Source organism: Aquarana catesbeiana, linkage group LG04, assembly GCF_042186555.1.
Source record: "Aquarana catesbeiana isolate 2022-GZ linkage group LG04, ASM4218655v1, whole genome shotgun sequence".
Lineage (NCBI taxonomy): Eukaryota > Metazoa > Chordata > Amphibia > Anura > Ranidae > Aquarana > Aquarana catesbeiana.
Genome location: NC_133327.1, coordinates 635,876,098 through 635,891,043, shown reverse-complemented (window position 1 = coordinate 635,891,043; position 14,946 = coordinate 635,876,098). Strand labels below are relative to the sequence as shown.

Genomic DNA, 14,946 nt, shown 5'->3' with positions numbered 1-14,946 from the left:
AGGTGGTCTTCAGGGGCTACAATGCCACACTCAGACACCCAACCCCCCCCTTAATTCATGTCTTCCAACCTGCCTGTGTCATCATACAGATTAACAGGTCTCAATGTAGGCCTTGCCGGTCTTCCTGAGCAAGGAGTTATAGCCCCTTTTACTTATGGTGGGGACGATTCCGGGGATCCTACTTCAACTTGTTTACAATCCCCATACCCAAGCGGGGCATCTGACCCATATTATATCTCAAGGTCCTAAATAATTTCATTCAGGCCTCGAAATTCTGCATGGAATCCACATTGTTTGTCAAGACCAGCTTGTACAATCCAGCTTTGGAGTTGGGAAAGGCCTTCCTTTTCATGTCTTGAGAAGGATCTTTACAATGGATGACTGTCTGTCAGGCTGGGGAGTAGTCCTGGACACCTTGTTGGTGCATGGGGACTTGGATATTGGTGGAATCTTGTCCTCAATCAACATTTTGGAGCTTTAGGGGATTGGTTATCTTTTCTTTGCTGGACTCCCCAACTTGAAGGTCATCCAATTGGGAATCGGTCAGACAATACCACAGCAGTGGCATCCATTTAAAAACCAGGGGACAACCAGAAGTCTTGCCCTGGCAAAAGCTAGAAAGCTGTCCTGAATAGAACTTTTTTTTTTTCTAGATTTATCCACCTTTTACTTTAACAGTTTACAGGCAGACTTCCTAAGACTGCAATGTTTAAATCCTTGGGTTTGGTACCTACACCTGGAGTTGTTCCAGGCATACTCTACTAGATCTGTGAGTGCTTCTTGGGCATTGCGGCAATAAGCGACTGTTTCCAGAGTTAGAAAGTTGCCACCTGGTATTCTGTTCACATGTTCTAGCAGGTGGATATTCAGGTGTCTTCCGACATCAGCTTAGAGCATAAGGTTCTTCAGGTCCCTTTTTGTTGCTGTTAACCATTCCTTAGTTGGACTGCTTTGGGTGTCCCTACAGCCTGTAAATGAGTGTGTCCCTCAGTGATTGCTTAAGAAAAAAGGATTTTTTTTTTCTCACCATAAAATCCATTTCTTGTAGTTAATTGTTGAGGGACACAAGTCCCACCCCTCTGTATCTATGATCATGCTCTTGATACTGTTTTTCCAAACTGAGGCATGCTGCAAGTAGGAGTTGTACTGGGCTAGACAGTTATTTTGTTTGCCAGTGTACACATCTTCCTGTACACGGCATTATAACACAACATTCTTGGATGCGTGTGTCCCTCAACTAAGTAAAAAAAATGGATTTTATGATCCCATTTTATAAAAGCACTATATAACAAAGTAATAAATATATATATATAAACTATGTAATATGAGCTGATTTTACAATGTGTGATGTATGTGTTCTCACTCTGTAACTCAGTTTACATCATCCAGTAAGGACATATTAAAGATTAATTTTAATGTATGTGTGCTTGTTTGTTGTCATTATAAAGTCGAGAGTCACGATGACCATAGTCTACATAAAGTGATGGTAGTGTTAAAATTTGGCCGTTGCCCCTAGCTAGAGGGGCAATCTTCCAATGGCTACACCTGCTTCAGTGAAGAGTGCCTAAACAGGATTTTCCCCTCTGAATGGCTGCAAATTGAGTGACCTTCTATTGCAGCGAGTTCCATTCAAAAAACAGCAGGGACTAGAAGTAGAGTGCACACGGACTGAAACCATTGAGCTAATGGTAGCATTGCACTCTGATCATTTTTCTAAGCACAATCAAAACTTCACACTTCTAGCTGCCCCTTCCATTGATATTTCCTGGAGATTTCCTTTATGTGACTGAAAAGGAAATGTAATACTCGAAGTACCCATGGGATGATAGTAATTGACAGGCAAGTCATTGAGATTGCTCTTCTAAAAGGAAGTGAATCAGATGACCCAAGTGTGCATGTGGATGGACCCATCAGCTGAAAGACAACCCAGATGGAGGTCAGATTGTACCAGTATTTTTTACTTTCTGCTATAAAGCACACCCATGAAAAATCAAATTTTTTCATCAGTTTAGGCCAATATGTATTCTGCTACATATTTTTGGTAAACTATGGGATATCTTTATGGCATTTTTATTATTTTACTAGTAATGGGTGGCGATCAGCGATTTTTAGCAGGACTGCGATGTTGCAGCGGACAAATCAGACTCCTAACTGACATTTTTTTGGGAACCAGTGACATTATTACAGTGATCAGTGCTAAAAATATGCACTGTTGCTGTACTAATGACACTGGCAGGGAAGGGATTAACACCAGGGGTGATCAAAGGGTTAAGTGTGTCCGTGGGGGTTGCTCTGACTGGCTGAAGACAGAGATTGGTGGTCCTGCTTAGCAGGAACACAAGATCTCTATCTTCTTCCCTGTCAGAATGGCGATCTGCCTCGTTTACATAGGCAGATCGCCGTTCCGCCTCTCTGGGGAATGATCATGGATGACCCGCTAATTGGCTCCCCCTCTGTCCAATCAGCAAGCCCCCCCCAGTGGCTATTGCATGAAACAACGTACAGGTACATCGATTTTGCGCATTAGAGCCGACCTGCCGCAGTACATCTGTGGTAGGTGGTCGATAAGTGGTTATATCTGCTGAACACACTTCATGTGCATCAAAACAAAAGATGTGCAAAGTCTTACCATTTTCTTCAGAAAGCATCCACAGCCCGAGTGGTCATTTGGGTGCTAATGCTCATACTCTGAGAGCTGATCACTGGTGAGTTAATGCTGATAGACTGGAAACTGGTCACTGAGGTTTATTACATATGGTGGTATGAAAAAAACAACATAAAGCTAAAGAAGCCCAGAACTTTTATTATAATAAGAAATACATTCACTTGAATACCCTAAACTAACAGGAAGCCATTTGCTTATACCCCAGACAAAGGAAAAACCACCAACAGCAGCAGTTCATGGCCAGTGACGGAGATGAGTGCGCAGTCTACAGTTCAGATGCTATGACATCACCTATGCACTTCCACATGTCTTCACCACCAGCATATTTCAGGGTCCTACCCTGTCTTCCAAATCCTTGGTTGGTCATTGGGTACCTCCATATCATAGTGGTATAACAATGAAGGTATCTTCATACCTCTGGCTCATTGGTTGGTTGTCTCAGTGTTACAAAGGTGTATCGGTGAAGCCTGTGTGTTGCTTGGTTACTGTACTAAAGCTTTTTATGGTACTGACGAGATCTTCATCATCCACACCCTAAACAGAAAAAAACACCCAAAACAATAGGATTTAAAATGGTATGTATGTATTGGTTTGTGGGTCAAAGCTTTATTGTTTTAATTTTTTTAGTTTTAGATACAGTAGTTTCTATATTGTCTTTATTGCTCTGTCCTAATTTGGGAGCCATCACTTCTTAGTTGATAGGTTTCAGTTTCAACAGGAGGAGCTGTTTTCCCAGAGGAACATAAACAGCAGGGGTTTTTCTCCAGTAAATTTTTAGCAAATTGGTACCTAGTGACAGGCTTGTCCTAGACCTCGGGTTATTTTTGTGTACTATAACATTAGGCAACAATACTGCTGTTTCAATAGTGGCTGTTTGCTTTTTGCAGGGCCAGGTCACTGGCTTGGCACCAGTCTATTTTCTGCATGGGCCCAGCCATGGCAGGGTAAGAGAGTACCGCCGTAAATATACCTTCCAGTATGTTACTGGATTGTTAAACTTACACTTTAAAAAAAATATATGTACCTGCCCTGACATGCAAATTTAACCAGAAGAAAAAAAAAAAGAAAGAAAAGTCTTGCATCAGGTGAACCCTAAACCCACAGTTGATTAAGATGGCATGATATAATATACTCAAAAAAATTCCTTCCTGATCCCCAAAAGGCCATTAGATTGCCATAGGGACAACTTTCTACCATTATCATTTTTGCATTTAGTAACATGCCCAGCCCTTTTTAAAGCAATTTATCAGTTCATGTGGAAGACTATTCAACATTTCTACAGCTCCTTCAATAAAGAGTAAATTCCAAGAAGAATAAACCTTTTACCCTCTGAGCACAAAGTGTACCCTTGAACAGCTTTAAACGGAGTTTACTATATGGACCTTTTGTACAAGGTAATCATATTCCCCTTGATTGACTCTTCGCAAGGGTGAGTCCAGGAAGACCATACACACTTTATACAAACTAGGTCAAACCTAGAACTCCAATTGCTGCAAGACATGATTTCTACTGCTTTTCACTGTATCATTGGGACCAAGCATGCTGAGAAACCTGGGTTTAAACCTCTTTTAAAAGTCTGCAATATACTTACCATCCCGCTATCATGTCCTTGAATCACACTATCCCATATAGAGCCTTCCAAAATTGACTTCTTATCGTGGGAGATCAGCTGGCTGGCACTGCGGTATAAGGAATTTTGTGAAAAACTGTGGCTGATCTGGCCTTGACTTGTCTTTCTGACCACCATGGTGTTATGACTTGTGTGAGCTTCCATTCCAGAGATTTTTATGTCCGATATTCCCTAAAAAAAAAAAAGCAAATCGTGTTTGTGTATTACAGTAGACACGGTTTGCAAAGAGTAAAGGAAAGGAAAGTTTTTTTGGCAGCAGAGACAAGTCCTTAGCATTTTTCCCACTTCAGAACTATGCTGTCCAGATAAACTTCTGTGTCCATTACATTTCCAGGTGTATTGGTACAGGCACTGCAATAGGTAAGTATTAATAGTCTAGACCAGTGATGTATGAGCAATCACCTTAAAGGAGCCCATTAACCCTCGCAATAACTCCCGGTTTCTGATTTGCATGCATCACTGAATGTGTTTGAGCTATGGAGAGTCAGTCTAGGGCAGGGCATAAAGTGGGTTAACTTAACAGGCAGAGCTCTACGGGAAGTATCTGCCCTCCCAAACAGGTGAGCTCTGAGAGATGGGGGGCGATGTGGAGAGGGCACGTTCTATCACACAGATCATGCTTAATAGAAGACAGCTTTTACTGTACAAAACACTGCACACCCAAGCCAGGCACAAGCCAACACTAGCATACCTCGAGGTGCATTATGTAACTTTTTAGCATAATCCGATTTGATGAACCAGACAATTCAGCCACAAGATCACTCTGAGGTTTGAAAAAAAATAGAAGGAAGTTAGTGATTTTGCCTTACCCATGGTTAAAAGGACAGTGGTCCTAAAAAATAAAGCTGCAAACACCTTAAAGTGCACTTTAGGCATGCTAAAATGGCCTCTCAGTATTTTAGTATATGCTTTTAGCATGCCCTAAAGTACATCCAAACATTTATTTTTTGAGTTCATGGTAGTGATAGAACATCTGTTAGATTTTGTTTGCAGCCTATGTCCCCATTGAGTTGATTTGTTGGGATAGAAAATGAGTCTCTTCATTGTGGACAAAGTAAAATGTGAAAGGATTAGAACCACAGTCGGGTTTTTTTTTTTACTGCAGGAAAAAATCAGCTGCACTGCGAAAAGAATAATTCAACACTGGTAGCACTTCATCACCTCCTACAATTAAGCCTAGCCTTGTGGGTAAAACTCACGAAAGGAGAATGTCCCAGGAGGGGACTTCTCTGTTTATGTTGTCCGGATGAATAAAGTTACCAGCATTAGATTTTTTTGGTGTGCAGGCAATCTTTTTTTTGGAATTTGTGCAATCTGTGGAGCATAGGATAACCCTGTGCTGGCATTCAGCATCTGAATATGTATGAGGTTGTCCTAATTCAGGGCTTGGGAGCAGTTTACTTTGACCAAGTTATTATTACTGTTTTCCTGCCACTTTGACAAATGCTTCTCTCGTTTCTTGTCCAGTTGTCAAAAAGACAGGAAGTGAGATACAATCTCTCCAATAGGCTCACATTTTGGCTGGAGACAGGTTTTAAAGTGGAACTTTAGGCCCCTTTCACATGGACGGATAGAATGGTGCTTTTAGCTGTGGATTTTCTAATTTTCTACCGCAGCTAAAAGCACACAATGCTTTCCTATGGCCCCATTCACACATTGCGTTTAGCAGTGATTTAGATACATGCGGTTCCATGCGGATAGAAAAAATAGAATTGACTGTGTCCAGGAGCGATTTAGCGCAGCTATCCACACGTAATCGCAGTGCACTGTGTCAGCTGCGGAAAACAGCACCGAGCTGCTCATGGGGAAAGAAAAAATTATTTTTTCCTTTCCCAATGACCGACAAGCACGGGGATCCGACTCGGATCCCTGCCAATGCCCGGTACTGTTTGGTAGGAATCTTGAGGGGGAACTCCACACCAAATTTTAAATAAAAAACCGGCGTGGGTCTCCCCCCCAGGGGGGGCATACCAGGCCCTTAGGTCTGGTATGGATTTTGAGAGGAACCCCCTACGCTGAAAAAACAGCGTGGGGTCCTCCCCAAAATCCATACCAAACCCTTGTCCGAGCACGCAGCCCGGTTGGTCAGAAAAGGGGTGGGGACGGGCGAGCGCCCCCCCTCCTGAACCGTACTAGGCCGGGTGATGTTGACCACGCCCCCTAAAACATCACAGTCCCAGCATGCCCAGGGACTGTGACAGCATAAGGGGGCGGGGTCACCGCCTATATAAGTCAGAGCGGAGCACTCAGAGAGCATTCCAGCGGGGAGGGAGCGTCGTGTCAACATCGGAAGAAAATAAGAAGGCAGAAGTCCAGGCCACCACTAGCAAAAGAGCAGAAGATAGCGGAAGAGCCCGGCAGAAGACCCGAAGAGCGCCGAGAAGAACCAGAGAGACCCCCGAAGCCGGAAGAAGATCCCCGGAGCTGTCTAATAAATTACTTTAAAAACCTGTGTAGTGTTTTTTTATTGACACTTCTTCCCCCAGGTGAATGGATAGGGGTACCATGTACCCCATACTCATTCACATAGGGTGGGGGGGCCGGGATCTGGGGGCTCCCGGATTCCGATAAGTCCCCCGCCCGCAGACCCCGACAACCAACGGCCAGGGTTGTCGGGAAGAGGCCCTTGTCCTCATCAACATGGGGACAAGGTGTCTTGGGGTGGGGGGACCGCAGGGCGCTCCCCTCCCTAAAGCACCCCCCCATGTTGAGGGCATGCGGCCTGGTACAGTTCAGGAGGGGGGGTGTTAGATCACTTCAGGCTGGCCCCTTTGGCAGGAGGGCTTTTTTTCAGCCGGAACTTGGCGGAATGCTGTCCCGCCACCTCCGGTGCTGCCCTGTGCATTACGATCACTACTGGCACATCTAAACACAAAAGGCCGACTTCTGTATTTAGAAGTGACAGTGCTCCTGTCCTGGCCACTGCAACAAATCCTCTCTGAGCACAGCTGATATGTACAGGGGGGCGCCAATGGCATCATTAATGCTGGGCATCCAGCCATTGCCCCGCTGTGGTTGTCAGCACCCGCAGCTTCTCTCTGTGCTAGAGTTGGGGAAGCTTCCGCTAGGCTCCTCAGCTCTTATGGAGGAAGAACATCTCCCTGTTGCATCGACCCGCACTGTATCTGAAGTCTGTGTTGAGAGATAGGAGATTTGAGGGTCAGAAAAAAAAACTTTTGTACAGGATGGGGGGGGGGATTCATACCAGGAGGGGTGATGTGGGGGACTTGTTCTAGAAGGGGGAAGGAAGGAACTCTGCACTTGGTACGTAGCACCCTCCTGAACCCTGCACTCGGTACAAAGCACACTCCTAAACTCTGCACACTGTATGTAGCGCACTCCTGGTATTTAATACCCCTTTAAGGAGACCCTCCCACATCCATTTGCTGCGTCGTGTGCAAATACACCCTGGGAGGGGCATGGGTTTAGTCCCTGCACCTATTCTCCAAGAAAAAAAGCCCTGGGTATAGCTATGTAAATTGTAAAACTTTAAAAATAACTGTCTATACTGTTTAAAATCTAGTAATGCACTGTCTCACCCTGCTCTGCACATGCTCAGTTGCTCCCTATTTTTTTCATTGTGCCGAAAGTCAGAGCCATTAGAGGCTGATCTACTAATAGCCTAAAGATTTACTCTGGCTCTGGGCGTCAGCAAAATGGCAGCCTCCAGCAAGAAATAAAAAGAACAATGCTGGAGGCAATTTACAGCACACACTTATTTTGGTGGCATAATTATTAATGTGGAATGTATGTTCCTTGCTAAATAGCTATATCTTTAATCAAGTTGTTCTGGGTAAAGTTCTGCTTTTAGCACTTTCGCAGCTTCATTGACTCCAGGGCAGTACTTTGAAGCCATCTCCTGCAGGTTTATTATAAACTCCATATATATACCATTTATGTACATTTTAATTTATACTCAATAACAATAGAAACCATAAGTAAGTCGAAATAGGTTGTATTTGAATAAGTTCATTCCGACTTGATGATCTTTACCCTTCATCAGTCTTCCATCAACAAACATGGTCATTCGGTGATCAGTGAATTGTGAAAGGTTCGGCAAGCTGGAATTTGCTGGGATTCTACAGCTATCTAGTGAACCGAGAAAGTATAGTGTATTTGCATGAACTCTTGACAACTATAAAGGGAACAAAATAATTCAGCCCTGTAATCAATAAAGTAGAACTTCAGGTTAAATACAAAAATAAACATATCTTCGCTATAACAAATCTATCATTTAATATCGCTTTCTTTTTCAAGCTTTTACTTGTTGATCCGGCCAGTCCTCCTGTTGTGTACTCAAAGCTGACAACGCTGCTATCCCTCTGCTGATTCTTTGTTGTTGACCCACTACTAAGGTGTTGTCAGCCAGTAGATATTGAACAGTTTATACCAATACTGGCGCACAATTATATCCAATCTGAAAGTCTAGAGAGCTGATTTGGACCTATATGTATTATATGTGCTTATGTATAACTCTTTGGTAATAGGTCCATACCGTTCTCTGAATATTTGTCACTTTTTCCAAGGTCTGCAAACTAACCAATGTGTATCTCCCAGAAGATTTATAATAGTTGTTTCTTTTAAGTCTTATGTAATGGGAAAGGAAGACAAGGGTATTTCATATGGGGAAAAAAAATGTATAAGAAGGTTTGGGTGTGGTGTGGTTTCTCATATTTTCTTTCTATGTTTTGGGTTTAGACTTGATGGTCTTGCATCAACACAGGGTAAGGTACTACTAAGAAATCGAGGCTTCCCCCAAGTTTTAACATATTTTGCATTGAGCTTATCACATCCACAGGAATGTGAATTAGAAGAATAAAGTATCCCCTTGGGGATAAGGTTGGTGAGAGAGCCAACTATTTTATATACAGTTTAAAATAAGATGACAATGTTCTTGAAAACTCAGAGTATTCTAAAGACAAAACAAAATCCGATATTGTCTTTTCTTTTACTGGTATGACCCTTCAATAGGCCTGAGACCTGGTACTACTTCCAGATAAATCCAGAATCATAGTCAAGGCCCTTTTCACACATGCGGACCCGTTGACGGATGAAAAATGGACATCGATGCATCTCTATGGAAAAACGGATGATCATCTGTTTATATCTGCTTCCATCAACATCCATTTTTTGTAAAACATCAAATCATTTTTCTCCCACTGAAAAACGGAACGGATGAAAAACTGATGTAAACAGACAAATGGCCTGTAAAAAAAAAAAAAAAAAAAAAAAAAATGCTCCAGGACTTAAGTGGTTAAAGGATGTGTTCACCTCTTGTAACATGTTAAACCAACATTCTGTTTCACAGCTGGTTCCCTACTGTGCATGCGTGACGTGCGCTGCGCTTTCTAACTGGCCCGGTGGAGGGGGAAGGAGGAGGGGGGCTAAACTTCCGAGGGACAGTGCCACCGTGGGGAAGAGTACCTGTCAAAAACTTTTAGATGGAACTCTTTAAGTCTTCCTGTCACAGTGTAACTGCCTAGCTGTATCGGCAGTACGGCCAGACAGTCTGCAGGACTGTGGCAATAGCCGATCATGGGTACCATGCTTTACAGGTCCATTACAAAAAAATATTTAGTGCATGTTTTTTTTACCTGCAAAAGAATGTGCATTTATTTTATTTTATTTTTTCTAAAGGTGAACTTTTCCTTTAAGGACTCTAACAGTCAGGATGGAAAAACTGATGAAAAACGGATTAACTTCATCTGTTTTTTTTTCTTTGAAAAAAGGTGACTGAACTGATGAAAGGGACAAGTCTGCATGTGTAAAAGGGGCCTAAGGGTCCTGTGATTGGTGCTGATCTCTTAGACATCTCAAGTGACAGAGCTGATCAGCTACTATAACCTGAATCCTCAAAATTAAGGAAGAAGGATTGCGAGAGACAGATGCAGCAAGTCCTCGGGACTTCTCTCCTTAGGAGATGAAGAGAACAAAGTCACCAACTGTCAGCCATGATCTAAAAAAAAAAATATTTTGGAAATTGAAACAACGTTTTTGTTGGTGTATAGAAAAATCTGCAGCATGCTCAGTCTATTGCTTTATACTGTATACTGCAAAATACTTAATTACTCATTCACTTCATGCAGTAAAATGTGGCCAAAGGAGTACTTATTCTGGGTCATGTTACCACCCTTTTATAATACCTTTCCATGTCCACAAGGAGAACAGAAGCTGACCCATTTGCATAAGTTGGCTTCTGAACCTCTCATCATTTCAGTAGAGCCAGAGCTAAATCCCATCTTGGATATACTTACAGCTTCATAAGTGTTATTGTTTGATTGATGCTTTCAAGCTAAGGGATCTTCATCATTGAAGTCTTAGCCCCATACACACGGGAAGAATGTTGGAGGACATTTGCCGGTACAAAAAATACCAGCCGACTTTCTGCCCGTGTGTAAGTCGGTCTGACCAGCTTCTGTCAGACGTGCATGCTGGAAAACCAGCAGCTGACCGACTCCTGATCAGCGCTCTCAGCCAATGGCAGAGAGCGCTGATCGGAGTGTTCTAGTGGGGGGGTGGGTCCCCTGTCAGAATACAATAGCTCAGTGGGGGGAGATCGCTGGACTAACCTGGCATGGTTAGTACACAGGGCTCCTGACCAGAGCTGTCCGTTTTTTTTTTTTTTTTTACACGGGGTTGCACAAAATAAAAAAAAATTGGTGTGTACCCGGCGTAACACCAGGAGAAGGTGACACCCTACCTAGGTGAAAAGACCAACTATGCAATGGTTGACATTAAAAATGATATTGTTTAGTGACATAACACTAAGTTCTCTATACTTCAACTCTTGTGATTTTGTAAAGTCACTAGCCCCTCATTATACAATAGGCTACAATGAATGAAATGAAAATATCTGCCTACATATGTATGGTTAATAAGCACATGTTACAACCTATCTTCTGATCTTAGCCTTGTGATCCAGACAGTAAATCCAGGTTCTTGTGACCTCCCTGCAGACTTTACTGCAGGTAAGCAATACAGTCAGGTCCAGGACCCACTCCACAGTGGCTAAGAGACTAGCAGCACTGGGGTCTTTGGTTTGAATCCCAACCACGGCAATACCTGCCTGCAGTTTGCATGTTCTTCCTGTGATTGTGTGGGTTTCCTCCGGGTACTCTGATTTTCTTCCACACTGCAAAGACATGCTGGTAGGTTAATTGGCTCCTGTCTAAATTGGCCCTAGTATGTGTATGAATCAATGTGATTCGGGGTCCTTAGATTGTAAGCTCCTTGGGGGAAGAGACTGATGTGACTGTAAAATATATACTGTATATGTAAAAGTGCTGCATAAATTGTCGGTACCTGTATAAATAATCGGATAATGAGGGAACAGCAGCACACTGCTTTACATGCTCTCTCCTCTCAGGAAGCTCGGGTCTATGTATAAACAGTTCGCTAAACGAATGCGACACAAATCCGCTAAGCTACCACACATTTTGCTGTATCTCGTATGATCGATGCACCATCCGGTGGCCAAAATGTGGTATTTCTTTTTGAGTACCTCAATCCAGAAAAAAAAAAAAATTTTGGCCACTAGATTGTGCTTCAATCATACAAGATAGTTCTAGAATACTTCAAGTTTCATTGTCGGTGAGTGGATGTGTGTCCCATTCATTGAGCAAATTGTTTATACATAGATCACTTAGTGTTAGATGGACTGCCCTATGCAATACAGTAAAGCCTAGTTTGTTATCAGTGTTTCCCTTCCACTCTAAGTGATACTGTGCTGGAGATAATAAGAGACTGATAGCAGGGCAAGTTCAAGTACCTGCTGTATTGTAGCATGTAAAATACATTTAACCGTTTGCTGACCAGCCGCCGTCATTATACTGTGGCAGGTTGGCACGGCTGCACGAATCACCGTAGGTGTACGTCGGCCACTTTAAGAGCGATAGGGGGCATGCGATGCCGGAGCAGATGCCCGTGGATGTCAACGGTCCGTAATCTGCGGCCACCCGCGATCGCTCCACAGAGAGCCAGAACGGGGATCTGTGTATGTAAACAAACAGATCCCCATTCTGACCGGCGTAGAGAGAGATCTGCTGTTCCTAGTGATTAGGAACCACGATCTCTCTTCTCCTCCATTTAGTCCCTCCCCCCTCCCCACACACACTTAGAAACACCTCCCTAGGGAACACTTAACCCCTTGATCGCCCCCTAGTGTTAACCCCTTCCCTTCCAGGGACAGTAATCAGCTATTTTGTAGACGCTATAACTTTTGCGCAAACCGCTCAATATACGCTTATTGCGATTTTTTTTTTTTTTTTTTTTTTTACCAAAAATATGTAGAAGAATACATATTGGTCTAAACTGACGAATAAATTTTACATTTTTTGGGGGGGATATTTATTATAGCAAGAAGTAAAAAATATTTTTTTTTTTTTTTTTTTCAAAATTGTTGCTTTTTTTTTGTTTATTGCGCAAAAAAATAAAAACCGCAGAGGTGCTCAAATACCACCAAAATAAAGCTCTATTTGTGGGGGAAAAGAAGACATACATTTTGTTTGGGTACAATGTCGCACGACTAAATGGCCTGGTCATTAAGGGGGCAAATCCTTCCGGTCCTTAAGTAGTTAAAGTGACTCTACCACCTAAAAGAACTGCTATTGGATATAAAGGGGGTGTGGGGGGTGAGAGGTAACTGCAGATATGTGCAAGCACTTCCAGAAGTCCACATTTAATACCTAGTAGCAGCTTTTTATTTATTAGGTAGCAAAGTCACTTTTTTATGGATAAATAGCATGTAATGCCCTATTGGATTTTACTTTAAGACCCATTCGGAGTTTAAAGCAGAGTCCCAGCCAAAAATGACAAGAAAAACCTTAATTGCCCATTAAAAGATAAAAAGCAGCTTTTGTTGAAATATTCACTTTTAATCCAGAATGCTCCCCTGCAGTTTTTTTCTGCCACTAGGTGTCCTTGGTCATGGCCAGAATCATTGAACCCACTTCTTCTCAGCCTGGACTGTCCTTATCTGACTGAGCCTGTGACAGGACAGTGAAAGGAGAATCAGCATCTCTATGTCACTCTGCTCTTTCCTCCTATCATCATGCCTTATGTCAGCACATAAACTGGCTGATTCTTAACAGGGACTACAAGAGGCTGATACCAGGTACTTACACTGCTTGCATTCTAAAAGATTTGTGATGTATTCATGACTACAGAGATGCAATCATTTGTGTCTATTATATCTGCCTAGAGTTCAGCTTTAATATACATAAGTAAATAAATACGCTTCCTTGCCCAACACATACAAAAATATCTCATCTAGTATCACGCAATTACTTCCAGTGTCATATTAGGGTTGCTTTTGGAACTTGTGTCCCAACAAGAGCACACATTATTTCATTTTCCACCAAATATTTCCATGAAAACAAAGATATTTAAACAATCACAAAACTTATATAAAACCAGTTTTGTTCAGTTTCTCCAGGATTTATGTTATTGATAAAATAGTAGTCAGCGAGAATATAAGAATTTAGACAATATATAGAACATTGGAGAGGATTTTGAAAATCATGGAGGATACAGTTGTATTTAAAAGATTGCATACCCTGGCAGAAATCATGATACACATGTCACCAAAAGTATTGCGACACCTGACATTACACACACATGAATTTAATGGCATCCCAGTTTTGGTCTAAAGGGTTCAATATTGAGTTGGCCCACCTTATGCAGCTATAACTGCTCCAACTCTTCTGGGAAGGTTGTCCACAAGGTTTAGGAGTGTGTCTATGGGAATGTTTGACCATTCTTCCAGAAGCGCATTTGTGAGGTCAAGCACTGATGTTGGACCAGAAGGCCTGGCTCGCCGTTTCTGCTCACAAAGTTGGGAGCATGAAATTGTCCAAAATGGAACTAAGGGGCCAAGCTCAACCCCTGAAAAAAAAACCCACAACCATAATCCCCCTTCCAAATGATTTGGACCAGTGCACAAAGCAAGGTCCATAACGACATAGATGAGCGAGTTTGGGGTGGAAGAATTAGAGCGGAGACTGCGAGGATATAAATTGATATTCAAAGCCTTGAATTTGTCCGTCAGTACTGTTCAGTCACGTAAGAAGTGGAAAATTCTGGGATCTCTTAATACCAAGCAAAGGTCAGGTAGACCAAGAAACATTGTATCCCAAACAATTCTTCTGGCAGTTTTGGCTGCAAAGAAAAACCCACAGGTAACCTCAGGAGAAAGACGGGCTGCTCTGGAAAAAGACGTTTTTTTTTTTTTTTTTCAAGGAGTACAATACAATGATACTTGAATTAAATTAGCTGCATGGTCGAGTTGCCAGAAAGAAGCTTTTACTGCGCCAATGCCATAAGAAAAGCCTGGTTACAGCAGCACAGTGGTGTAGTGGTTGGTACTTTCGCCTAGCAGCAAAAGGGTCGCTGGTTCGAATTCCAACCAAGATACAACCTGCCTGGAGTTTGCATGTTCTCCCTGTCCCTGTGTGGGTTTGCTCCGGGTACTCCAGTTTCTGCCAACACTCCAAAGTCATGCTGGTAGGTTAATTGGTTCCTGTCTAATTTGACCCTAGTATGTGTATGTATGAATGTGAGTTAGGTACCTTAGATTGTAAGCTCCTTGAGGGCAGGGACTGGTGTGAATGTACAATGTATATGTAAAGGGCTGCGTAAATTGACAGCGCTATAC

General features: G+C 42.5%; 1 protein-coding gene across 1 annotated transcript in view; it reads right to left on the bottom strand.

The window, feature by feature from the left end:
• Positions 1-2,796: 2,796 nt before the first annotated feature.
• USH2A (usherin) overlaps positions 2,797-14,946 on the bottom strand; it is a 1,400,924-nt gene continuing 1,388,774 nt past the window's right edge. Inside the window, exons 73-74 of the mRNA XM_073628975.1 lie at positions 4,257-4,466; positions 2,797-3,199 (exon numbers count right to left, since the gene is read on the bottom strand). Coding sequence (XP_073485076.1) covers positions 3,110-3,199; positions 4,257-4,466 — 300 coding nt within the window. The 3' untranslated portion in view covers positions 2,797-3,109. The remainder of the gene's footprint in view (positions 3,200-4,256; positions 4,467-14,946) is intronic.